We start from the raw sequence: 27,695 nt of genomic DNA, 5'->3' as shown, positions 1-27,695 counted from the left end.
GCCGATCGACGAGTATCGGCGAGTTTACCCCGACTAGAATCTTCCGCGTGGAAAACGAGCGGACCGCGAACGCGACGAGAGTAAGATGAGATGAGAGCGCGCCGCTCGTCGAGGGATGAAGATAGTTTCGAGAGCTCGACTGGCGTTTTTCCACGATCCGCAGCGGTCAAGAGGCGGCGGGAGACTTGACCAGGTCGGTGACGTACATACTGCAGGTGCTCTCGGATAAGAATTAGATATTTATAAGCCGGCGAGAAAGAAACGTACAGCTAACAGGGGATATCGATATCGGGAAATTTCGCCAGAAGGACCCTTTTCTATCACAGTGATTAAGCTCACGACCATCTGGTTTCTCTCGACACGATCGTGAGAAATGAACATCCCGCGTTATGAGGAACTTGCACGTGACGCTCACGACTGTTCCATTCCTTCTCGTGTAGGAAATAACAAAATAATAAAAACATGACTTTTTCTCTATCTCTTACTTTCAGTTGATATATTTTTTCTGACATCTTAGATGATTCATTTGATGTTTGTGTTAGACGTCTGTTGCGTGACGTCAAAGTAAAATTAATTAGCATTGGAGTTAACGGAGAAAAGAAAAATTTTCTTTTTCTCGCGTTTTATACATTGTAATTATATGCGGTATTGGCGCTGATTTAAATATTATATGACAAATGACAAATTTTGAATAGAAATAAAAATGTTTTCCTTCATTTAACGAATAAAAATTTATCTTTTATCTGATACGCTTAAGAAGATTCAATAAAAAAAGAAAACCTAGCAAATTAAACGCTGGATTATTTCAATTATATTTCTGACAAATTGTTGTTGTAACATGAAAAAAATCTCAAGTGTTGATTAATTAAGAATTAACGTACGCGAAAACCAATCTGCCGTAGTGCAACATGTTACACCGATAAGAGAATTATCGGGCCGCTTGCTCGAAATAACAATCTAAACTCAAACAAACAAACTCAACGAAAAAATCTCCTTAAGCAAAAAGAGATTTTCGTTTATCTAGAAGCGAGTTTAGTTACGAAGAGCTTTTATATATATGTTCGAGCCTTTATTCGCGAAAAGAATAATCACGTTTATATGTTGCCGGTAAATGTTGCACGACATGAGCGGTTGGGCATCTGGTTAGACTCCGAGGTCGGGGCCCCATCAGTTTTAATTAATTATTAATTTGCGAACAAAGCCACACTGATCTCTCCCGCAACTATCTTTTCCGTCCCGTTCGCGGCGAGAGTTACTGCTTCTTTTCGCGTTGGCGAGAGAGATTCATCACGAAATATTAGCCCGCCCGCGCCGGACAGAAATTTCTATTATGATCGCGAATGTCGCACACGCACGAGCGGCGGATATTCCTAATTAATCGCTCGTCGCTAATTGCCACCTCGCAGCACGACGTGATGTCCCGGCGGTCCGTTTTTCTCCTCTCTTCTCTCCCTCTCCAAGGCCAAGCTTCGAAGCCGCGGTTCTGTCGCTAGCGAAACTTCCCTTCCGCCTGGCCGGGTTTTCGTTACAACCAACGACGCAACTTTATGGCGCAATGTTGGCGACGCCGCCAGCAACCGCCACGATGCGGGCTCAAATAAAGGAGCAACGCGCGCAGTGCGGTATACGACGTGTAAATTACAACGTAAAGTCCGTAATTCGGAGTTCCCCGGACGCGAGCTATTTAGCGGAAACTGCACGGGGACCGTCCCGTCGGCATCGAATGAACTTCTCGCGGCAAAATGTTTGTCGCGAATTTCTGCGACGATTTTATAACCATCGATTATATCAAACAACAAAAATTGAATAATAATGTAATTGGATGCGCAAATATTTTAATTTGATATATTATCTTCGATCTGATTTAAAAGTTGAATTTTTTGTATTAAAAAAATGTTTGTCCATTTTGTCCGTTTTCAAATTTGCTAATTTGATTAGAAGACATTATAGTCTCCCATCGATGTCGATTCGTGATCCGATAAAACGCAGGAAAGGAATTTAAACAGATTGGAGTTTTTTCGAAACTTCTCTCTTCCGTTCGGCAGAAAAATATCGTTCGCGAGAGACGGCAAAAAAAAAAAAGAATCCCGACGTCGATCGATTCAGCTCGCGATGGGATCGCGAAGAAACGGAGAAGATATCCGGGAGGTGACGGCAGCGGGACGACGACGACGACGACGACGACGACGACGATATAAATTTACCGCAGCGTGAGGTTCTTACTCACGCATTTCTAAGCGATGTCTCGCTAGCGCTCGCCCAGCCCGCCCTCTCTCATCCCTCTTCGCTCGCGTGTCCGTATTTATTTAGATTCGCGGCAAGGTCCACCATCTCGTCTGCCTCGGATGACTCACCGCGCTCTCGATGAGTCAGACAGAGAGATATACAGTGCAAGGTGGAGCTGAAGTGATAGGTGAAAGAGGGAAGCAAGAGAAGAAGAAGAAGAAGAAGAAGAAGAAAAAGACCTCATCCTCGATGAGACTCGCGAGAGAACGAAACTGCGGCTCTCCCTCTCTTCGTCGCCATCGCGATTCGACAAGCTTGCCAAAACTCTTCTTAGATTTAAATCGGTCCGTTTGGAAAAGTACCTACTCCGTGCTTCCTGCGAATCTCCCCGAGAAATATTTCAACGATCACGAGGGATATTTCTCGAGGGTTACATCGATTCTCTCTCGCGCGCGCCGCATGCCGCTTCCTTTCAGTTTCGCGTCTCTCGGTTTGGAAGAGATCCGTCGGCAAAAATACCATTCGAGAAATTGCATTGCGAATCGCTACAAGCTCTTCCTCCACGTGAGACGATGTCGAGTGTCGCGAATTGAGAGAAATGTTATAAACCGATATTATATAGAGGTTAAATATTATAGAAGGAAGAAATAGCAAGACGATTACGTCATATAAAATGTGAGAAAAGAAAATTGTAGCGTGAAGGAAAAAAATAAAGAACCGCAACGATATAAATTGAAGAATACGACCGTCAATGTATACTTCATTTATTTACGTTTCTGTGTTTGGGGGTTAAAAACTATATTAATAATTATACATCAGCAATACTTTCCCAGCTTCGAAGATATGCCGTTGATTTCAATATTTTGTTCGGTGACGTTAGTCCCTTCATCGATCGCGCTTCGAAGAGCTTCCGAGAGAAGACGCCCTTTGCAATACTGTGTGAAGCAGAAAGGGAAGCTTCGAGTGGCCCCTTTAGCAGTGAATATTGTCAAAGAGCGCGTTGCGCCTTTGATTTTGAAAACGTTCGGAGAGGGCTCTCCCCAATCAATCGGGAGGAGGCACCTTCGAAGGGAACGGGAATCAAAAACTGCTTTGTAACGCGATATCGCTGCCGTGCCAGCGAAATGTTGCGCGCGCCTTTTACGAAAATTGGACCGCTATGTGTGTGTGTGTGTGTGTGTGTGTGTATTGCGGCGTAACACGTTTTATCCAAACTGACGTATCGCTTCTGAAAAAAACTAGAGTGCAAGAGAATTAACCGGGATTTAACATTCCATCCGTCGTAATCTCTCGAAACGTAATTGAGGCTCCAGTGATTGCCAATCGACGAAATCGGTGAACACAGGAAAATGTAATATTGTTCGGAACAACGTTAAGCAACTTAAACGATCGTTTTATATCCAATAGATATTTAATTCTTATCTATTTCTACACATCGCGGTCACATATGTGAGTTTTGAACGAAAATCGGATGATGTACTTTTTGAAGCCGGTTCTTGGTGGACAAGATTAGAAGTTGCCCAATTGCATCTAAGAGAGAGTGAGTGAGAGAGACAGAGGTAGAGAGAGAGAGAGACGTAAAATGGCTGGCCAATGTAGGGAGCACTTGAAAGCTCTCTCAGAAAACTTGACCGATGTGTGCCGGGTACTTCATCCTCGCTAAGAACCATACCTCTTCGTCGTCTTTTCTTTTGCGCCGAGTCTAAACAGTACCCTTTAGACTCAAAGCACTTGGAGACCTCTTGTTTCCAATAGGTCAGACATTGAGCCGTCGCCATTTGACAACAAGCGCCGCTTTGACCGCGCGACCTTGCGAATATTTCACGAGCGATCGATAGGATTGAAGATATCGTCGTAACTAAGCGCTCTCGAGAAGAGGACGCGTGCGGGTCGAGTCCCCAAATGGTGCGAGGATGATTTCGATTCGAAGAGCGGTTTCGTAAGATAAAAGCTGTTTTCTACGACCCGTTTCGCCGGGAGCCATGGTTGCGAGCGGGAAATGGTGTAGATTTAATAACGCAATATTGCGGGTCTTCCTTTCTGGCCGACGGGGAGTATAAGTTTTACGGGAAAGAGATCCCCCTCTTTCTCCTGTCGGGCAAGCGTATCTTCAAAGGATCAAAGAAAAGCTTCTCCCGAATAATGGAAGAGACCGTTGACAAAATTAAGGTATCTGCGTTGCGCTACAATAGAGAATTAAAACGAACAGAACGGCGAAGTCGCGGTCTTTTCTTTCTCACAAGACGATATCCGCGCGATCCTTTTATCTCATTCTTTGCTTCTCCTCGGATATCGAGACTAATCAATTAGCGTTAAGGCAGCCTTTGCATCGCGGTAAAACGGAAGGGAATGAGAACGAAGTTCTCGAGGGGAGGAGAGGGGTTACACGCAGTAACTGCGAAGTGCGGAAGAGAATGAAAAAAAAAAAAAGAAAAAAAAAGAAAAGCGAACACGCGGAAGCGAAAGAAAGTTTTATGACGCGCGCGAATGATTATCCTCGAAGATACCAAGAACTAACTCTGTCCCGCGTCTTCAAAGCGACTCGCGGTGTCTTCGTTTCTTTCCCCCGTCGTTATAAAATATTCACCGGAGCTCGCTGGAAACGCTCGACTGTAAAAAGATAATCGCGCGACTTCGCCGCGCGTTTTTTTTTTTTTTTTTTTTTCCCCGACACTTTGAACGCGACGCCCAAGACGCGCGGGAGCGCTTTGACGGAAGATATCGCGTATAATTATACAACCGCTAACGAAGTGCTGGGAATCGCGCGGCTGCGAACGGGAGAGAACGCTCGACTTTCTCCGCGAACTTTTTCTCTCCGCGGACATTGTGACGAACGAACTCCGCCGCGAAAAGTATCGATACTTTACAGAGGACAATTTTCTGCGAGAAATTCCACGATACATATATATATATATGTATATATTGGCATCGAATAATTCTGACGTTTCAAACACGATGGTTATTTATTCGTTAGAAACGTTTTCGCGAATTGTGTATATCAATGACGTTTGTATGTAGATACAAAATTTTCAACGAATGATGAGCTCTGACAGTTTCGATCATATGCAGATGTTTCGCGTTTATCTCGCGATGATCGACGTGTTTGATATCGCATGAAGAGTTTAGAGAACGTTACGCGATTGTACGTGATTAGATATTGCACATGACTTTAATCTCTATAACTCAAACATATATAGTTTATATTTATTATATAATATAAATAATATTATATAATATAAATAAAAATTATACCGTCTATTTTTATTTATTTTACGTGATAAAAAGAAATTAATATCTTAATTTGAAATCTACATATCTTCTGTGAAATTATTGTCGGATGTTCTCGAAATTTCCGTCAACGCACTTTATCAGGCACTAAATTAAACCGAGAACATATATCACCTACATATTCGCTCAATTTCATCCGTCTACTCTCTCTCGTCTATTCTCACACTCGATAGAGCACTTCCTCTCCGTCCGCTCGTCTTCCTATTCTCGTCACCGTTTCTCTCTTCGACGCTCTGAATGGCGGTAGTCGCGCCATTGATGGGTCACGGTATTTATAACCCTGACGTGAAGCTCGCCGTGTGTGGATACAACCGCGCGCGCGCGCACATCCGCGTTGAACGGAGCTTTTGACTACCTGTGCTTCGACGATGGGGGCCGATATTATTTCAACGCCGCTTCGTTCCTTTCGGCTCGGTCTGCCGGAACGGAAAATCGCCCTTTAAGGTCGCAGGAGCAAAAACAGCGCCATAAATCAAAGCTCTTTTTCCCTTCTCCTCTGTACGTCGATGGCCGGCGCTTTTGATAAACAGAGGCGGAGAGGAAAGTTCGACCACAACGGCGGATATATAGCGTGTGTGAGTGAAATTCCTCGATTCTGGGGTGACTCGACTCAGGAGAAGCGCCGCGCGGAATTCTAGTCGGAATTTCTGTCGATCGCGCGAACAACACGGCGATTGATTTATCGTCGTCGATATACGGAAAAGATCCTCCTCCGGATTAAATTGCTCGATGTACCAGAAGTGGGAGAACGATGCACCTCAGATCGTCATTTTTGTTTTAAAGTGACTGCAGTGCGATCTTAGATTTTTAATCCTCTTAAATAATGAGCCGATTAATTTAATTAAATTACAAGTAAGGATAAAGATTTTTAATAACAGTAACAAGAATTAAATATTTGTAATCAAACTCTGTTGTCGTATCGTGTGGAGGATTCGCAAGGAATTACGCAATACACGCCGGATTCAGAACTCTAAGTAAAAGCACAAGGGTGTTACGAATTCGAAAGCAAACGCAGCGCGAGAGAAGCCGGGAGGGAGTTTGCGGCAATTATCGGAGCGCTTTATCGCCCCGTGCAGACAGCAAAACTTGCGAGACTTTCGCGTCGCCCGAGGAGATCGCGGTGGCGCGATGCCGCGGAGATTTCGCCGCGGAGGAAAATCCATGCGGCTTAACGAGACGCCGCGACAAGAGTTGGTCTCCCATCGGGATACGCGATCCCGGCCATTTCTCAGGAATATCTGCCCGAGCTGCGGCGAGGATGTTTTCCCTGCTATTCTCCGCGGTCTATCAGTTTAGTTTCGTGTTAGCTCGCGAAACACGTCAAAACTTCCGCGAACATCGCGCGAACACGAATTCCGCGCAGCGTTTCCAGTCGCTTCTGCAAAATTAAAATAATAAAGCGCATATCTCCGTGTAGGATTTCTTTCTCTCTTTTCGTATAGCAAGGAGTACACTTTGGTTGCGGGCCAGTTCATGCAAATTAAATTTTTTTACTTGACAGATAAAAGAATAAACAATGTAACGTCTGATGCCGAGACTTCTGTTTTGAGTCGCAAAAACGATATTCGTGACGCTCGGTGAGCACCCGATAAAGTGACAGCATGCAATTCATTTCGAAAAATCTAATTACATAAATTGAAAATGTGACGTTGCCTTCAGATTTTTGAAAAAAGAAAGACCCATGATTACATAATTATATTTATACTATCTATTCCAATTACAGAGAGAGAAAGAGAGAGAGAGAGATCTTTATGGTAGAAATAATGTCTATATATTTAACGATTACTCGTTCCTCTTCTGCGCGCGCACTCAGCTGAAATAAAATATACATCACGACATCACGATGAATGACCTTTTTTCAGCGTCTTTTGTTTTAAGACTTTCTTAGGTAGTGCGCTCGTTCTTAAACATTGACTAGTTCCATTACGAAAGAGAAAGATTACGACAGGAGAACAGAGTGTCTTTCGGCAAGGAAAGAGAGAGAGAGAGAGAGAGAGAGAGAGAGAGAGAGAAGAGAGAGAGCAGCTCTGAGACTGTCGCCACCTAAAATTAGAAATCGCGCCGAGTCTCGTCGGAGGCTGCTAAGAAGCGTCACGTTGTCTAGCCGTTATTCGTTATTTCACTAACGTAACTGATCCGCGCGTAATCGAGACGATGATCTCTCAAATGACAGCGTGACTCAGCGTCTGACAACTCGAACTCGCGAAAAACTTTCCGAGTTTGCGCGAATATAATGCGGATATAAAACTTGACGTGAAAAAATTTATATGCAGATTAAAAAAAAAAATCTACTATTATGTTTGAAACACTCTCGAAATAAAAAATAATATACGTTATGTTTCCGAAAGAATTATAGAAAATATTTTCTTTCTTTTTTTTTTTTTTTGTAAAATATAAAAACTCACGAATTGTGCGTTATTAGTGTTAATAATGGCGCAATGTGTGAGCTTGAGAATAAATTACTGCGCAAAATTATAATAAAACTTTAAAAATTATGTTAATAAAACGAAAACGTTTGACCTCCATTTGTATAAATGTATGAAATATAATAAATTATGCAATATTTGTAAAATGATTTACATTTATTCTGTCAGTTTTTAACTCCGGCGTGTTTACCATCTTCGGAAGAAAATATATAATTAAATGTCAATTGAAACCGGGAATATTTAAATATGAATAGTAATTATCCGATAGCAATGCGCGTAAATTTAATTTTGCAAATTTAATCATACATAATTCAGCGAACATTGCAAATGCCAAGTCAAAATGCGATTGTGTGAGTGTCGGCATTCATCAGCTATCAGAACAAGTGATAAAGGTGGACGAATGGGTCGGCCATTATTTCAAGCCGCTCGCGAAATGAAGGAGAATTGTTGTCGGACAAATTCATTAAATTACATTCGTCGAGAGCATGAAAATCTGAGCGTTCCTGTTAACTATTCAATCGAATCGCGTGTACAGAATCTATCAAAAACTCACGTGTGTCCTTTATTTTTCGTTACCATTTTCACGCGCGTAGCAACATTCAATTTTCAATATGTTTGCAATTAACTCGCGAAGTGTGCAATTTCGTTAAAGCAGAATTCGCACTTGGAAACAAACGAAGAACTTGTTAAATTTTTTGTTTTTCATACGCAAAACTTAATTTGAAAATAAAAGCTATATTTTGTAAAATCCTAGATTTTTCACACACACAATTAGTGACGTTTTGACAATGTCAAATAATTGCTTTAAAAAAAAAAAAAACATTCAAGTAAATTAGTACTTTTCTTATCAATTTTGTTTTTTCGATTGTTCGGAGAACGTGAGTCTTAAGATATCCTATATATGTGTAAAACTCGGACGCTTTCTGTCGTATTGAAAACGATTTCCACTTATCAATACAATCGTTCCCGGGGGATCGCCGACAGACGGAACAGATGGAAAGATGTCTTCGCGCGGTTAGAACGTCGTTGCGCAGTAGGAAAAAGAGCGGGCGTATATGAAAGACGAGAGGAGCCCGATAGAAATGACAAAGTAGAATGACAGAGAAAACGGGAAAAGGGGTAGAAAGGAGAGGAGAGATTCTATTCACCCGGCAGAGGCATTAACACAGCAAGGCAAGTCGCCCAAAAGAAAACCATTAACTACTCCTACAGAATGGAAGAAAAACACACTTAGGGAGTCGAGGGGAGGATTCCCATCCTCCCTTTGCTTTCTCTCTCTCTCTTTTTCTCTCTCTCTCTCTCTCTCTCATTCGATATCTCCTCCCACGTTTCTCCCTTTTCTCTCCTTCCACCAACGTCCGGCCCTTTTCGTCTTTGTGAATGTATCTTCCTTTTCCCCGATTGTACTGCCGGTTTCCACGACATGCCGTTTCCATTACAAGACTGATAGTTCTGCCGCACCGCTCACAGTGACGTTCACCATTAGGAATCCATTTTCTCCCTCCGGCCGGTCAATCGAATTGCAACATTCCGCGGCATTTGGCGCGACTATCTGGCCGTCGCGTAAGCTCGACGATGAGAAACTTCTGTCTGCGCTGCACGGCGCGCCGATGTAACCGCGACAGGCGATACATTTTCTAGTGGCAGTCCTGACAACTTAAAAGCATCGCTGAAAGTCACGGGGATTACCCGGCCAAGCCTGTGTTGTAGAATTACCGTCAATGGACGCTTATAAAAGGGTGAAAGCGCGCGGAAAATACCGACTAATAGCGCACGAGTCTTCCAGATCCTGCGACTCTTCGATGTCTGTTTATAAATTCGACAAAAAATGGAACAATACATTCCTCAACGCGAAAAAATCTGTGTAAATATTCATTAAACCGATAAACTTAAAGAGAGAGAGAGAGAGAGAGAGAGAGAGAGAGAGAAAAAGTGTGTTTAGATTCGCAACAGCATTAATTTAATTACAGATACAAAAACGTGTTTTATGAACACACTAATGAGCGCACCTGTTCGACCGCGATTCGTAAAGTTTTCTCGTCGCTTCAGTCCGACTTCGTGATTAAAGCGTTGTGACATATCTCTCGGTGGTGGATGAAACAAAAAAAAAAAAAAGAGACAGGCGGCAAACGGCGGAGAACACAGCAAATTAAGCGTAATGCTCGCGTCACAACGCCAGCGTCGCCGCACGGGAACCGGCGCACGAACAGCAGCGACCACAATTCGCTACGAAAAATGTCCGGTGGACCGACGCTTTATTTTCTTCCTTCTTTTGCCACCTTCGGCTTTTTTTTCGAGCACCCTCTGGCACCACTTCCTTCCTTCCTTCCTTCCTTCCTGCCTTTTCTCTTGCGTGTTCATCTTCCATTCTTACTCGTCGCGAAAAATCTCAATGCCGCAAGAAGAAAGAGAACGTTGGATGTTGTTGAGAAAAAAAAACTTAATACACGTTAATAACCGGTGTGTGTTTTGTGTTAAAAAAAACTTGTTCGCTCTTTTGTATTCTCGCATGCGAGAATTATGACGTGGAAATAGCTTTAATTAGTACGCGCGGTTTTAATTATACGTTTATTACAGGGTAAGTGCAATTGCGCGAAATATTTACGAATTCCTCAACAGAGAAAGAAAGGCTTTGTGTAATTGGACTTTGTGTTCTCACGTGATCAAACAGCGCATCTTGTTGCATTACCTCACTATGTAAAAAAGTGACGAGATATATGAAAAAAGTTACGTCGTGAGTTTGATATTTTAATTCGAGAAATTGAGTTGCTACAAACGTCTATTTTTCGGTTAATCGTATGGTAATCAATTCACACCCGCCTTTGTTTTATCGCACGAGTTGTCAGGCTTGTTCGCCAAGTTCGCGAAGTACGTATTCACTTAGAATCGTCGTAGAATCCATTCTTAAGACTAATACCGTCTAAGCTCTTTCAAGTTACTGTTTCTAATCCCGTCGATGCACACACCGCCGCGGAATATCAAAATATGAAATGTATAATCCGAGACCTTGTAATTCTGAGAAGATGCTATTAAATATGTACATTCGTGAATGTACATATTTAATAATGTGTATATATTATATGTGTATATTATGTGCATATTTAAAAATGTGTCGTGTTTTTCTTTATCATAAACAAAATATACGTACATAAAATTTTAATTTCATATAAAGATTGTTCGATAAGAAATATTTTTAAATTGATCGTAATATCATGTAGAAATATACTGAAAAAAAAATCGATGAAACTAAATTTCATCGAATGCAAAATAGATATATTTTTTTAAAGTCAAATACGTAGTTTAGTTTTTCATAAAAAGCATCTCGGTTCTGTTCATCAAATCATTCCGATTTAACGTTTCCGATTATAGAGACATAAAATGATAAACAACACACACACACACACACAGAATAAATGTTATAATATTATGTTATAATAAACATGATATTGCCCATATTACTCAAATCACTAATTTATCATTACTAAATTTGGAGTAATTACTACCGCTCTGTGCATAATACTATTTTAATTTGAAAATCCCACCAACCGGGGAACGTCTATCAACTATCTCGCGTCATTGGCGGAGATATGTATTCTACTTTTTGATGTTTAAATGCTTTAAATCCGCGAGTTCCGGGCGTTTCTAAAGTTTCCGCGCGTAAACTTTCGACAACTTTTAGCTGATAACTTTCGTACACTCTCGCTCGCCGTGTATCCGGGAGCGATATAGTCTGCGTTTGATCTCTGACGAGAGGAGGCGCCTCCGGAACTTGCGATTCAGCAAACGGAAACTCAGAATAGCCCGAAGAGATTTCGAACGACCGTCGAAAGTCGCCGTCATCGTTGTCGTTAGAGCAACGTCCTTCCGAGAGATTTAATTAAAAACAAACGGCGAGCTCTTACGAAACTACGTGACTAATTATTTTCGGGATAATAGCCAATTATGCGAGATGAATTTTAATCGTCGAACGGAAGAGATCCCAGCCGGAGAGTGTCGCAAATTTGAATTCATTGCGTTTTGTCTCTTTTTCTTCTTTCTCCCTCCTTTCTACTCCCCCCCTCTTTCTTTCTCTCTCTCTCTCTCCGCGTTTGGCGTTCACGCAAAACTGCAACAAATATTTATATGATAAACAAGCGGAAATGCAATTGAGATTTAATTACCGCGTTTACTAGCGCGTTACGCACAACCGATGTAGACACTCATACCACACACACGATCTCGCTTGTTACAATTTACAATTCTATTGGAAATTAATATCTCTCTGCCATGTGTTCTTGCATTTTCTACGTGTTTTCCAAACTTGCTCGGCAATTATTAAACGTGTACAATACATTCCAGCAATGTAATTATACAAACATAATCACAGTAAAATCAAACTCTTGAAACAATTGTCTCTGTAAATAAATATGACCGCGCGAGTAAAATTTTTTGGGTCATTTAATTTAACTCTTTGTATCAATGCTACGTTCATTGATTCGAATGCTTAAATTATACACGATCCGTTGCATTTTTAGAGAGAGAAAGAGAGAGAGAGAGAAAGAGAAAGAGGAAAAGAAAGAGAGACGATAGCAAACATCCGAGCGATATCCTTTCCCGACACTTCACCGGGAGAAGCGCAGCCTCGGAATAGCCCGAAGAGATTTAAACGAGTCGACTGCACGTGCGGAGCATGAATGGTGGGGGGAGGGAAGGAAGAGGGAACGAGAGACGCGCGAGAACGCTGTCGTAGTATTTCATTGAAAACCACGGGATCTCGGGACTCTCGTCATAACGGAGAAAATCTCAACCGCAGTGTATCCCCGAGGCGCGAATAAGCTAATGTAGCTCCTCTTTTCCCGCGTTCCCGCGCGGTTTCGGACTTTTCGGCTTGAACTTCGGGGTCCAACTCTCGCGCGGATTATGCGCGTCACTATTTGCTCGAAGCGATGTACGCGATACGTGCCGGCGGAAAGGATAGCTTGGCAATTTGCCTGACGCGTCGTTAGAAAATGGACCGACTTCGTATGCCGTCAAAGGAAGACGGACTCTCAGCGAGGAGGAAAACGGGGCGAGGCGCGCAGACAACTAGCCGCAGAGACGTAACGAGATGAAAGAGGAGCGCGGCGAGAAGAACGGGAGAGCCACGTACACACGTGTGTGTGTGCGTGTGTGTGAAACGAAGTGTACGGTACACATGTATAAATAGAAATCTAATCTCTCTTTCTCTCTCTCTCTCTCTTTCTCTTTCTCGGTCTCTCTTCGCGCTTCTTCCCTCCGTGTTCGCCTTCTTGAGTTATTTCCTCTTTTCATTCTACCCCTTTACTCTTCATTCGAGCTTCCCGCGAGAGCTTCGCTCTTCCGACCGGCGAAATATACCAGGCGAGACTGTGCGAGCGGAAAGTGTCGGTAGTCTAGACGGTGTGTCGATTTTTGCCGCGGCACCGAATTAGAAACCGTGTTCTCTCTCCCTCTCTTCCCATCTCCGTCTATCTTTCTCTTTTTCTGTCAGTCGCACGGTGGCTCGTTTTCTCTCACCGATGTTTTTTTTTTTTTTTTTTTTTGTCGTTTTCTCATCGTATCTCACCAGCGCTACCGCGCTGTCCTTCTTGTGCATCCCATCCCTTCACGCTGTCCCGCTCGCACGTGAACGTGTGTATCTCGTACACGCGTGCATGTGAAATCGCTTAAAGGGGATGAATAGACGTGCGCATTCATAAAGGATTACTCTTTAGTGAAATCCAGTAGTAAATAAATGTCTCGTATAAAGAGCTGATATTGCCAAAAAAAAACAAAATCAAAATATTTTGATATAATTTCGTTTTATCTCGTATAAAAATAATTGCAAGTAAACAATTTAAAATCTTTGAATTTTCTTCATTCTTTCTAATTTACATATTCCTTTGCGTTATTAATTTTTCTATTTCGATTAATTACACATATTTTAGAACAATTGGCAAATCTCATGATTTTTTAAAATCAAGATTTCGCATTCGACATTTCTCCCACATAGAATTCGTATTTATCACGTCGAGCGAGATCGGGGTCGAGATAAATGCATTATTGCCCCCGAGACAGGTGTAAAAGTGACGTTCGATTAAACCGCCGATCGTTGCATTGATCGTCACATTGATCCGTTAAAATTGCGGAGAAATACGAAATAAGAACCGTCAGCAGGTATCAACTGTATTTCAAAACGATGACACGGTAATCGTTCGAAAAGCAATTCGAAATGACAGGCGCCGTGTCGGGCCGAATAATCGACGGTTTAACGTTACGATGGGGATATACGCGCGTATCCCCACAAAGTTGCATCGCGTCAATTACCCGTTACAATATTTGCACGGGCGCGCGTACATGCGCGCGCGAGCGGCGACAAGCTCATTTTACAAATTGCGACTGCCGGCGCAACCCGCGAAACAAAGATTCAGCACGATTTGAGCGTGTCCCGTTGCCCTCGTTCTCTTTACTCCCCTCTCGTTCTCTCTTCGCGCGCGCGTTTACATCGCAATTAATCTCGCGTCGACTCTTTGTGAAGATCGCGGTCGGGGAGGACTCGCTGTTTAAACGTTTCTCGCATAATGTTACGTCGACCGACCGCGATTTTACGCAAAATTTACGGCCGCGCGCTGCGAAACGGATTTCATTTCGTTGCGTCCGACACGGAAAAAAAAAAAGAGCGCAGAGATCCGACCTCCATGATCGAACGCCGCGTAATATTCACGGTTGACATTTGCCACCGGGAATTAATCCCATAATGCCCTCTGAATCTGTATATGTCATTGTTGATACTCGCGAATTTTTCACGAGACCTAATTTCGAACGGTCTCTTTTTTTTTTGTTATTCGCTTTAAGCTTCGTTTAAATTTAATTTCCTACCTACTGATGTTTTAATTCGCTTTGATATTCAACGACCTGATTGAATGCGACACATTAAAACAATATTGTTTATTAAAACGATAAAGAAGATATTATTTCGTGTATAAAATAAGCAAATTGTGAGAAAATAAAAATCGAGTTTTTTTTTTTTACTTAGAACATATATAAAATGCGTGGAATTTGCATATTTTTGTTTTATATAATGTGCGCTTTAAATGTTAATATAATTATACATATTATAATTTTTTAGCATATCGAGAATTACACGGCGTTTAACCTACATTTATTGCATTTGTTCTAAAAAAATGTAATCAGTGTGAAATGTTTTCGTACTCACACACACACACACACACACATACGCGCGCGCAGCCGAGACACGACAATATAAAACCATATTTTAGTTTTGTTTCCGACAATGACAACAATCTATTCACTCGCGACTGAAGTTAATAGCTTGCGACTCGTTTTACTGCGACTGGTAGGAGCTCGTTAGTCGACGTCAAGTAAAGGCAGTTAAAAAATGCAAACGTTTAATTATAACCGCGTAGCATATTTCGAGCGGAAACATATTTTCACGGAAGCTCTTCTTTCTACGACCTTTGACGTTGATATGCCGAGCAATAGCTACGGAAGATAAAACGCGGCAGCCGGAGATCTTTCTCAGGTCCGGCAAGAAACGCAGAGATATGTAAATGAGACAAAATCTGTTACTCCAGAGAGATTTCTAGCATTGAGACACGCCTCTCGCGGTGCGGCGCTGCCGTATCTTCAAGGAGGGAAATACTGTTTCTTCAGATAGAAAATAGCTTTTTTTTTTCGTTTCTCTCTCTCTCTCTCTCTCTCTCTCTCTCATCTTCTAAATTTTTGTTATATTCTTTGTGTCGCGCATATTTTTGAAAACAGAGTCATTTAATCAACATTTAATCAACGATATTAATCAGCGAACTAAAAATAAAGCCAAAAAAAATAATACAAAAAGATACAGAAAACATCATAAAGTTACCTCCATTTTGGGAGATAATTTTTTTTTAAATAGAATTGAAATATTTTTTTCTAAAATTGCATTTTTTCTAACAATCTATTTCAATCGCGCTGCAAATCAAATCAATGGTAAAAAAGATACAAAAAATCTCACACACAGAGAATATATATATATATATATACTTTTAATCCATTATCTTTTTATGAATCGCACAATCGGGCTACGTTTTTTTTTTTTTTGTCAAAATAAAACAGTTTCGTCAATCGCAAAATGTTAGATAACGCGCGCGCACATGTAAACTTTTAATTATTTATAAATTAGACTCGTGAAAATGTGTCAAAAACTTATTTAATTTCCACAAAAATTAAAATATATACATGAGAAAAAACGTTTTACGTGTAAAACTAAAAATCGTTGATATCTGTAGTTTGAATACGATTTTCTCAAGATCTGCAAAATATCAGCAAGAAATACGCGAATCACAACCAAAGTACGAAGTATCGTTGGCGCAACTGGCTTCGGCCTCTGGGATTGCTTTTGTCGGCCTCGTCGACTGAGTTTCCGTCGTTCGACGTGTATGTGAACACTTGAACTTATTAAATTTGCTCTCCTCGCACGTTCGAAAATATGGAGAAGTCTGCTCGCGGGCGGAGGTCGCAGAAAAACGAGTTTGCTCCTAAAACTATAGAGAGTCCAGAAATTTCAAATCGCTTTGCTCTCTGCCACGGCGCAAGCTTACGTCGCGTGGATATTCGAGAGCTCGATTCTCCCCGAGGAGAGAGGACGAAAACTTCCCGCCTTCTTAGAACTTTATGGAATCTCTTTGAGCAGCCAAGTTCGGATTTCGAAATCTCGACGAAGATAATAATAAGTTAATCCCCTCCAATCCCTCCCTTCGATAGCTAAAGTTCCTCAAACGTGACGATATAGTCCTGTCTTTCTCTTTCCTCCTCTTTTTCTCTTCCTCCTGTCTCTCTCTCTCTTTCGCTCTTCGATAAATCGGCCGTCTAATTTCATTATTTGACGCCGATAAACTTGACGTAACTTGTGAAACGAGTTAACGCGCCATTTATAGCGGCATACTAACGTGGATAACGTGTTCGCATTAGAAAAATCGATGAGTTCGTGAAAACAACGTACACAATATCTCGTACAAGTTAATTTGCAAAATTACGCGCCGAAACTTGCATTCTGATTTAAAAGATAATTTGTTTTTTTTTTTCTTTTTAAAGAACCGCACTGATAATGACTCTTATCGTCGTTTGAAAATAACGAATTAAAACACGTGCGAATTGATAATTCTCGTTGTTCGAGACTGGGAAAGTTAAAGCTACAAAACTGATTGTACAATTCAGAATCACGTTTCCTCAAATTAAATTACAGACGTAGCACGTAATCTCATCGCTTGAATAAAGTGTGTCTCTTGGAGTTTCCTCTACCGAATCTGTCTCTCTTTCTCTTTATATTACCGGACGGTGTATCAATTCTCCGACTCTCATGTCCGATGAAAATCACATTGCGATCATGCGACCTCGTTTAATTGCGTTAGCACATATTATCTACACGAACTCTCGCCAGTGGCGTAATCGCCGCCGTAGTTTTCGGCACGAGCAATCAACCAGGTAATTGAAATGCAACTTAGAAATGCGGTTCTCGTGTAATGTTAGCGCGGTAATATCACCGGTTGCGCGATGAAGGTCTTGTAACGCGGTAATAATCGCAGTTTCCGCGATTGATGGAAAGGTAACATGAGACTGAAAACGCGTATGGTATATACATTTGCGAAAATCGCGTATAACACACACTCGACCGTTTCTCTCGCTTGTAATGGCGAGGTCGGAAGCACCGAAACTCTCTCATCGCGACTAATAACGAAGCGAATTTCCGATTCGCGATTCGCTGATCCGTGCTTATTGAACCATTACCGCGGCATGCGTCAACGGCTACGCTCTCCGACAAATCGACTATTTAATTCTGTTATCGACGCGTCAATAAATTCGATGTAATGCGTATCAGCCGCGATGGTTAATTCCCAGGGACTAGCTCGTGTACCGAGCGATTGACGAAATGAAAATCGGCCAAGTCGGGACTCGATGAGAGCGCGCGTGCACGGATTTGCGAACGTGATAATTAAAGTCCGAATTTCGTCACGACCGACAATTGAATCCGAGTAATGGTTCAAAATTGTATCGCGCACACAATCGAGTAATTGATTCTAATTCGAGTAAAATGCTGTCTTTTAAAGTGTTTTTTTTTTCGAAATTTATGATAACGTTGAGATTGACAAGTATTACAGGTGTTATCACTGATTAATTATGTCGAATTTTATTCCACACCGAGAGAATTTGCAAATTGCGAGATTTCGTCGTTATAGATATTACGACGATTTATTCTGAACCAGATGATTCTTTGATTTACAGGCGGAGATCGAAAGTCGTGATATCCTCCGCGAAGCTCGAGGACAGCGGCACATACGAATGCGTGGCTGAGAGTACTTCCGGACATCGGGCCCAACTCGCGGCCCATCTTCTAGTCACTTCTGACACCAGAATTCCGGAAACAAGTGAGTATATATATACATTTAAAAATATTAACTGCTTTCTCCATAATCATTCATTAAAAAATCCATGTATACCGCAAAGTGCGCGTTTTTGAGTCGAATGAGTAGAAAAACAACACGTGACTAAAGTAACGTGACTGTAATTTATATTATATATACCATTAAATAATATATATTTTACATATATATAATTTATTATATATTTAAATTATTATACTTTATAATATAGTATATGTGTATTATATACATACTACAGTAATGTCACTGACCTCCGCCGCGCGGCCTTGGCGGGGTCACTGACCTCGGCCGCGCGGCCTTGGCGGGGTCATTGACCTCGGCCGCGCGACCGTGGTGGGGGGAGGTCACTGACCTCGGCCGCGCGACCGTGGTGGGGGGAGGTCACTGACCCGGCCGCGCGGCCTTGGCGGGGTCACTGACCTCGGCCGCGCGGCCTTGACGGGGCACTGACCTCGGCCGCGCGGCCTTGGTGAGGGGGTGACTGATCTCAGCCGGGTGACCGCGTTATTTCTGACATCTCTCATATGTACATTATGTGTATTATATTGTTTGTAAAACATATATACTAGCTGTCATCGTGGTGACAGGTTGTGTTCACTGACACTACACGGTAAAATAAAAACGGTAAACAATAGCGTGCGCGCCTGTGTTGTGCTAGTACCTATATAAATTTGACATATACACGTTTTTAGCAAAACATATGTCAATATGTTTTGGTAATATCTAACATGTAAAGAGATTGGAACAAAAACTTGAGGAAGCCGCCAGCAATGTTTTTCTCGAGTGCAAAAAACGTTCGATCGATTTAATTTTACAAAACAAATAAATAATCATAATAACTAATAAAATAAATACAAATGTGTTCAAAAAAAGACACTTGCCTCGTCCTGTAATATAAAAGAAAAACATAAATTGCAAAAAAGTATCAAATAAGATAATTTTTGTACAGAAAAAGAGAAAAACATTCAAGCGAAATAACATCCGCGAGATGGAATGTCGCGAATTCGAAAGTGGTGGGTTTTATCGACACTACGGAGAACGAAACAGTACGTGTCGTAAAACCGGTTGGCGGAGATTGTTAACCGCTGAATATAGGATTTTCGTGAGCCGATCACAGAACGCGTACACCTGTCGATACCTTACGCAGAGCTTTCCGATGGAAGCATTTCGGATTTCCACCTGACGTTATCGTGGCGCTTTGTCTGTCGTGGTGTGCGAAAGCGCGAGTCGATGATCCGTAAATTCTGAATCTACTACACGCTAGAAGATAGAAAATCCCTCTCCCCAACCCTTTTTCTTTCTGATCTTTTAACGCTATTGCTTCTGAGAAATTACCTCGAATCTATTCTGTTGGGAAAGCGAACGAACGAATCATCATTTGTACATCAATCATAGGATCGGACAATGATATACGAATATTTGCCGCACACTTTCCCGAACCAAAAGACTTATTTTTCGTGCTTGCCGTAAAACTGAAATCTCGCCGCGATATTTTTCACGCGAAAACGACGCGTAACGCACGGTTGGCATTTCGAAAATAATACAACGTACAACGACGCGATGAGACCCGATTCCGCGAGATCGAGACTTCGAAATATCGTTCGCTGATTTTATATTCCAAACGTACGTAAAAATCTGGCAACTGTTTCAACGCAAATTTTTTTCTGGCTCCCTTCCTTTGTCTGTCGAAGAGCCGTGAAACAAACCTCGAATGTCACTTGACCGGAACGTTTGTCAATTTATTTTTTGTGCGCAATTTCTGACGCACTCTGGACACACAAGTGGTTCGCGTAAAATTTTCGATTGCTCGTCGTGCAGTCAAAACTACGAGACGATCGACCTTTCGAAAAGATTGCGAAGAAGCTGCGTTTTATTTTATTTTTTTTTTTTTTCAACCAAGAGTTCTACTCATGCCCGTAGTAGTTTGCTAAGGTTGTCGAAAAGAAAACGAAGGGAGAAGTTATAATTAACGGGGCAAAACAATTTTTAACTAGAGGACTTTTGCACAAAAAAAGCATAGGACCGAGCAAACGAATTTTAACTTCAAATTGCTTGAAAAGCCTAGCGCGTGTTATTCTATTTATATAAAAATTGCACTTTCTTATTAAACTTTTTCTCGAAAATGTTTTCTTATATAAACTTTTAATTTGCAAAAAGCTACCCTCCTCGTGTAAAGAACAACCACACACTTCTGCGATTAAACCCTACCACCTCGTCCTTTCTTCTTTAAAACAAAAAATGTAATTTTAATATAAAGAGTAGTCTCTCTTTTCAAGCCGTCTAATTAGTGCTTGAATTCCAGCGCGAACAACTCTCCGAGACGCGATGCTCCAAGCGTTCATCTCTGAAAATGTACTACTTACTTGCAAATACATTCCTTCGCTTCGCCGGCATCTGGCAAGACACAATCGTTCTCGCGATCGCGCGACAGCGACTGCTTTATTCCGACAGCGGTATTCGCGCGATTTCCGACGATCGTGATTGCGTAAGTTTTCAAGTTCTGTCGCGTGATCGCGTTGTGACGCGAATTAAGTGACACGTTCATTTATTGGGATCTGCGCCGATCGCTTTCGAGCCGACGTTTCAGACCGTTACGGCCATCTGTAACGATGTACATACCTACCGTAACGATGCGCGCTACACATTCGCGATACGTATTCGTCGCTGTTGTTGTACAGTCGGAGCACGGATATTGATCCCGGGCGGCAGCTGACTGGCCCTTAGGGCAGTACTTTATGGCTTTTCATAATGCTCGCAATATTCGGGGGGGGGGCCACGCCTTTTATTGCGATATTTACGTTACTTCCGAACGTATTTCCGCGGCTGGCGCCGAGTATATCGATGTTCTCTCTCTCTCTCTTTCTCACTCTCTTTCTATTCTTCGCGCCGCCGCCGCCGCCGCCGCGACTGAAATAATAAGTGTTACCTGAGGGAAATACCGCGCGAGCGAGAGAATCGGAATTTATTATGTGTAACTTTGGTATTTACGACTCGTTATCGCTTGTAAGTTGCAATGCTCCCGGAGTTAATACAGAAACGAAGTTTGATATTTACGCGAACGCGATGAGAACGATTTTTCACTTTTGTATTAATATACAAACGGATTTTCGCGCTTCAATGAAATTTTCATTCTACGTAGAACAAATGTGCGCGTGCATCAAACTAAACATAAAGAAAGTAAATTTACTTCGCGAGAATTTCGGATGGAAAAAAAAAAAAAGACACTTCCGCAATATTTCCGCGCGCGTGCGCGCGCGACATAAGCGGAATCGATAAAAATTGTACAAGATAAATCACGGCGGAGGATATAAACTTCCCGTTATCTACGAGCGGCACAACCGGGGAAAACATCCGTGAGCAGCAGTTTCATTCAATTCGCACGATGCGTCAGCGGTAAATTCGCGACAACAAGGAAACGACGACCCCGTTAGCGGGTTTCTCGCAACGGAGTCCGACGTCGGGAGTCGGCATCGCAGGTGATAAACCAAGGATTAAGCACCTGATGCGATAATGCTCGTACGGCTCAGTGGTTCCAGCACAGGGTCGGTAAAGCTTGCGGTTCACCGCCGGCCGGTTCCGCAAGCTCGTATGACGGACAAAGGACGACAATTACAACCCTGGCAGCCACGTCAGGGTTTCATATAGCTCTCTGCTGATGGCAGATCCCGGGGCAGAACGTTTCCGCGTGCGCGACGGATTCTATATATCCCACGATTCTAACCGTTACAGCCCGACACACGGATCGTTAAAATGAGATCTTCCGACAGTTTTCTAACAGTTTGATCGCGTGATCGAATGCCCGAATTCGACGTCTTTTTTGCGACGGCTTTTCGCTCGATGCAAATCAACGGTGAAAAAGCGGTTTCCAATTCATAAAATCTCTCCCGTTCTGTGGGAAAAAAATATACGAGCTCGCGGCGAAATCATCGTTTCTTTACCCTCTCCCTGTGTTATTTCCCGGTAAGTCTCGTCGGTGGTTTGCGTGAGAGAAATTCTTAAATCGCGTGAGGGACTATTATTTACAAATTAACCCTCTTGTGAACGAGTAGAAAATCATACGTTGGCGAAGTGACGCGAAAAGAGGAAAATAAACCGCAATACTTTTTTTGTGCGTTCGCACACACAGGGGAGAGCATTATAAGTTACACTAAACGTATATCGTGGTAACGAAATATACATGACTTTATAGACTCTTTTTTGCTGTAAGTGGAGTAGCTAATAAATCTTGCGTTTAAAAGCCCGCGATTTATGTGAGCGATATGCCGCGAACTTTTCGCATAAAAGTTAAACGCCTTAGGAATAAATACTTTTGCGTACACTCGAGTTATTTTTTTTTGTTAAACGCGTTTCTTTGTTTCTTTGTTTTCTTCTTTCTTTCTTTCGCTTGTTTCGTCACGAATGTGTTACACATTTCATTTTTTCTAAAACGATATCATGCCGCAATTAAAATAATGTTTTGTGTGAGAAATGTTGAAAAATATGGTTTGTTTTTACGACATTGTAGAAACACACATTGCTATTTTTATTTCAAATCTGCAAACAAATTATTTCGTTACGCTGAAATCCGCATTGTACGATAAAATATTCAGGGAAATATGTATATATTTTTTTTTTTACCAACAAACTAGATTTTCACACGTGCTGTGTTATTTCATAAAATAAAATTACGTGTGCAGGTTTTGCGAGTGTGACCTGTGTAATACGAACCAGTTTTCCTTCTCCTGAGAGAACTGCAAGCATTTTAAAGATGTTTATTTTAGCGTATTTTTTATGCAAATAGGTATCTAATTACCTCAGCTGTGAGATAATTATACAAACTAGATAAAATTATCAGTTTAATATAAAGAAGTCATATTGTTCTAAAAAATTACCAATGATTCGTAGCTAGTTTACTGTTACATAAACGATAATAATTCTTTCTTTCTTAAATTTATCTTTTACGCGTCTTGGTAGTTTCTCTTCACTCAGTCAATATGATACTTTCTTTACAGAAGGATACAGGAAAATTTTACATTTTTATCGGATTGTATGTCGTGTTCTGCCACGAAGATGGCACAAATGTAATCGAAATGTATCACGTAGGAGGGGAGGGGTTCATCTCTCAAAACTATATTTATCTATTGATCCGAAAGACAGAGAGAGAGGGAGCGGAGAGTGCCACAGAGGCCGTGGCCCTCTGTCGCGTAAGTCAACTCTTTCCGGGTAAACGACGTGGAACGCGCATTATTGTATCAAGTTACGCCGCCGCTGTAGTAAAGCGTGCCATTGTAGCTGCAGCGGCAATTGTTAGAACGTAGTGCCGCTCGTCGGAGAATACCTGGGCGCTACGCAGGAGAGAAAGAGAGAAAGAGAAAAGGTTAGAGAGAAAGAGAGTAGGGCAGAAACATTTGAGCTGTAGTAAAAGTTTGTGGTAAATGTTATTGCAGTCTAGCGTACCGACACCGCGAGCGCACTTTCGAGTAACTCTCTCGCTCTTTCTTTCCCTCCCTCCTTTTCTCTCTCTCTTTCTCTCTAGGCTTATAAAGTTTACCACAATCTGTTACCACAATCGAGCCTCCCCCTCGTTGAGACTGGATCTCAAGTGGAGGAGGAAGGGAATTAATGCATATACATATACACGCTCACCCAAATATCGGACCGTAACTTTATTTCGTTTTTTTTCTTTCTCCTTTTTTTTCGGGATCTGCGAGGGACGGTACAGAAATTCGCCTCTTAGAGGTAATCTGTTTTACTTCCCGGATGAAGGAAGTACATGTGAAATACATTTGAATGCCTTAAATATCACGTGGTAGAAAGTTTTTAAATGTTGTTCGTGTTCTTCAAAAGGAACGTTTTTTTCGATGCGATGTGCGTGTGTGAAATTAGAAAACTTTCTACTTATTAAATACAATGTGAGATGTTATTTTTATTTAAATATCTTTGGAGGGAATTACACGCGAGTTTGTAAATCTGCCTCTCTTCTTTTTGACAATAAAACGTTTTCGATAAACGCACAATGCAATTTTAAACGAATTGCAGAAACAATATGTTATCGAGGAAGTAATTTTCGGTATGAATATATCCCGGAAAAAAGCCCGAAATGAAGAAACGCGCTTTTTAATTCCGCGAACGTGCGCGCGCGCACGTGTTTCAGGAAAAAAATAAATAAAACTGAAACTCAAGAAAGAGAAAGATCCGTAAATTTATTGTGTACAGAGAAAGAACATTATGCTAATTTAATAAGGTTTTGCGCGCCGGTCGGATAAAAAAGATATTACCTGCAACATGCCTCGTAAGTCAAAGAAACGACGGAGCGGAACGTTTTAACAATAAAATGTAACGTTTCAATGATGTAAGAATGCGTTGAGTCACATTTTTTATTTCGGTTATTTATAGAAACAAAAAAAAAACAAAGAGGTACTCCGACAACTTGTTTTGTTTTTGATTGTCGACAAAGTCACGCGTTGTATAAAGAATCTCTGTCAGACCTCAAACGCGAACACTTAAGAATAACCGAAAACAATTCTGACTGTGATAAGACGTGCAAGAAGAAAACGACGGACACCTCGCTCCGAGCGAGTTTAATATTCTCTCTCGAAGATGCAGAGAGAAAAAACAGAGACAATTAGGGGCCAGCGGGGCACGAAGCAGAATGACGAGATGGAAGCAATTACGGCAGGAAGGTAAGCTCTTCTTCCTTGTGTCGGCGAACTCTCGCGCGAACGCTACGAGAGAAGAGCGATAGTCCTCGACGCTCTGCCTCGGCTTTCCTGCCATTGTGCCTCTCTCTCTCTCTCTCTCTCTTGAGAGAGAGAGAAAAAGAGCGAAAGAGAAAGAGAGCGAAAGAGAAAGAGAGAGAGAAGGCCGTGTAGTATAACGCTCGCTAGAACATTGGGAGACTTGTGTCATGGATATACGATTCACTGTTCTTGCGGAATTAATTAAGAGGATCGATAGAATCGCTTAAGCAATGTTCCACGAACCGATTTAGACTTTACTTTTAAGGCTGGGAAGCGCAAGCTCGAAACTTTTAATACTTTCTGCCTCTATCTCTCTGCTCTTCTTCTCGAACTATATATCGCATTATTTCTTTCCGCAACGATGTGTGAATTCCGTAAAGCCGCTTTATCATCACGAAATACATAATAACAGACATCATTTACGATAAAATAATTGAATTGTTAAAGTTAAATTAGAGATCATCAGTAATAACAAAAAACAAATTAGCAAATATAAACAAACGGTGTTAAAGATTCGATATTTCGTTCGAAAATGTTGAAGCGAATAAACGAATATCAATCTGTGTGCTTTACTTCTCGTGCCGTAAGTGTTTCTTCTCTCGTTACGAAAAAGATGACGGAGGAACCGTCCGGCGCGTCTCACACAAGCGCCCGTAGAAAACTGTCGTTCGTAGCATTGTTTTGCAAAGAGAATGCATCAAACTGGAAAGTAAAGTCAGCGACCGTGACGCGCGATTCTATGCGAGGGCGAGGCTGAGCGTGCTGAATAAACAAACCGGACCGAAGTGGAAAAGAACGCGGCAGACGTACCGAGTGTGGCGCGCGTGCTACGGCTGTACTACTTGCGCCAGTAGTCTCGCGCGAGTTGCGCCAGGCAACAGCAGGCGTGTTATGCACGGTTACCTGAGCGCAAAGACCACTGGAGGATACAGAGAGGGAGCGTGGGACTCGATCCCCAACGTGTATCTCGAGCACATTGTCTCCACCTTGGCCAAGAGAGAGAGAGAGAGAGAGAGAGAGAGATAGATAGATAGAGATAGAGGGGGTTGGTTCCGTATGTCGCGAGAAAACGGACAAATAAAGGTAGCAGAGAGAATTGTCTGTTATAACGTGCGCGTGAAGGTTAACGTGGAAATATAGTAACGAAGTAATAATAGCTTAAAGATAATTTTCAAAAACGAGACAACAAATATCTATTTTTTTTTTATTATAATTATTTTTGATATTTTGATTATAACGAGAGGAAATAATGATTTTCCAGATATATTCGTTTTATTTTAATTACTAGAGAAGCACACGGTTGAAAATAACTATCATTCACATAATCTACGAAGGACATTGTCTGAATATTCTACATTGTCCTAATCTACGAGAAATTCAACTGTGCGGCAAAACCATTTCCCATTGCGACCCTTATGGTGTTTCCCAGAAGTACCTAAATAGGGAGGAGGAGAGAGAGAGAGAGAGAGAGAGAGAGAGAAAGGAATGGCTTATGCGCGTCTTCGCGACATAAACTTCGAAGTTACAACTGCAGTTCGTCGAGCATATAATTGCCGTCGAAGCTCTCGGACGTTCAACAATGGCAGCTATTTCGTGTATTAAGAGATATGCTTCTCATGCTACGCTCGCAGACGCATCTAATAAAATACACGTCTCAATATAAGAAAGATATAAATTTTTCACTATTTCTTTGTGATTGCTTTTGATATCTTGTGTATTTACTTATTCAGTACCGTTCTGCGCGCGCGCGAGTTTCTACAAATAAACACAATAATATGCATATGAGACAGAGACGTTCAGAGTTAACATTGTTTTCTTATCGCGATGTCTCGCGTACTCGTGTGACAACATTGCGCAACGCCAGCGTACGAAAATATTATTTTATTTCACCGCGACGTAACCGCGCGCCACGCACATACCCTACCGTCCGACGCGGTAGCAAAATTCAATGGCGTCCGCTGGCGGTATGTCGGTCGACGATACTGCGGCATACGGTGCGGGGTACAAGGAACGTTTACACGCCTACGTGCAATTTAGCCTGCAGGCGAGCGACACCCGGCCAGCAACCGACGGCGCCCCGTTCGGTGCGCCGGTGCCGGGAATTCCCCGCAGCCCCAGAATCCCGACAATGGAGCCGACCCGATGAATAGATAGGGTCTGTTTGCCGCGCGAGAGAAAGCGTGCAGCCGTCGCCGCCGTCGTCATCAGAGAGTGGTATATATATACATATGTATGTATATGTATATATATACATATATATATATATATATATATATATTATATATTATATATATACGTATTATATGTACATATCAAACTGCACGTCCGTCTCTTACGGTTGCGCCTGCAAGCCGCGCGCGTAAATTACCAATGACTGAACTCTCGGTTCATTAGCTCCCGGGAAATATTCAATTTCGAAGTGTCTAGGAACAGGATCCTCTTACAAAAGGCATTCTGAAATGAATTGCTTCAACGGGAAACGGAGAATAACGGCTATATACATGCTTCAATAATTTCAAGACAATTATATAGATACGATTTATTTTAATTCCCTCTTAACAATTATATTTGAGTTCATTTTCGATCGCGTGTCTCATTACTTTTGACGTTTCGACTTATAC

General features: G+C 41.8%; 1 protein-coding gene across 1 annotated transcript in view; it reads left to right on the top strand.

Annotated features, from left to right (window-relative positions):
- Positions 1–27,695, top strand: part of LOC109853047 (protein vein) — a 290,727-nt gene that overhangs the window by 186,365 nt on the left and 76,667 nt on the right. The window contains exon 3 of the mRNA XM_020424757.1: positions 18,198–18,340. Coding sequence (XP_020280346.1) covers positions 18,198–18,340 — 143 coding nt within the window. The remainder of the gene's footprint in view (positions 1–18,197; positions 18,341–27,695) is intronic.

The sequence above is a fragment of the Pseudomyrmex gracilis genome, unplaced genomic scaffold, assembly GCF_002006095.1.
Source record: "Pseudomyrmex gracilis isolate BER0280 unplaced genomic scaffold, ASM200609v1 scaffold_42, whole genome shotgun sequence".
Taxonomy (NCBI): domain Eukaryota; kingdom Metazoa; phylum Arthropoda; class Insecta; order Hymenoptera; family Formicidae; genus Pseudomyrmex; species Pseudomyrmex gracilis.
Note: the sequence above shows the minus strand (reverse complement) of the source record. Positions and strands in the feature narration are given on the sequence as shown.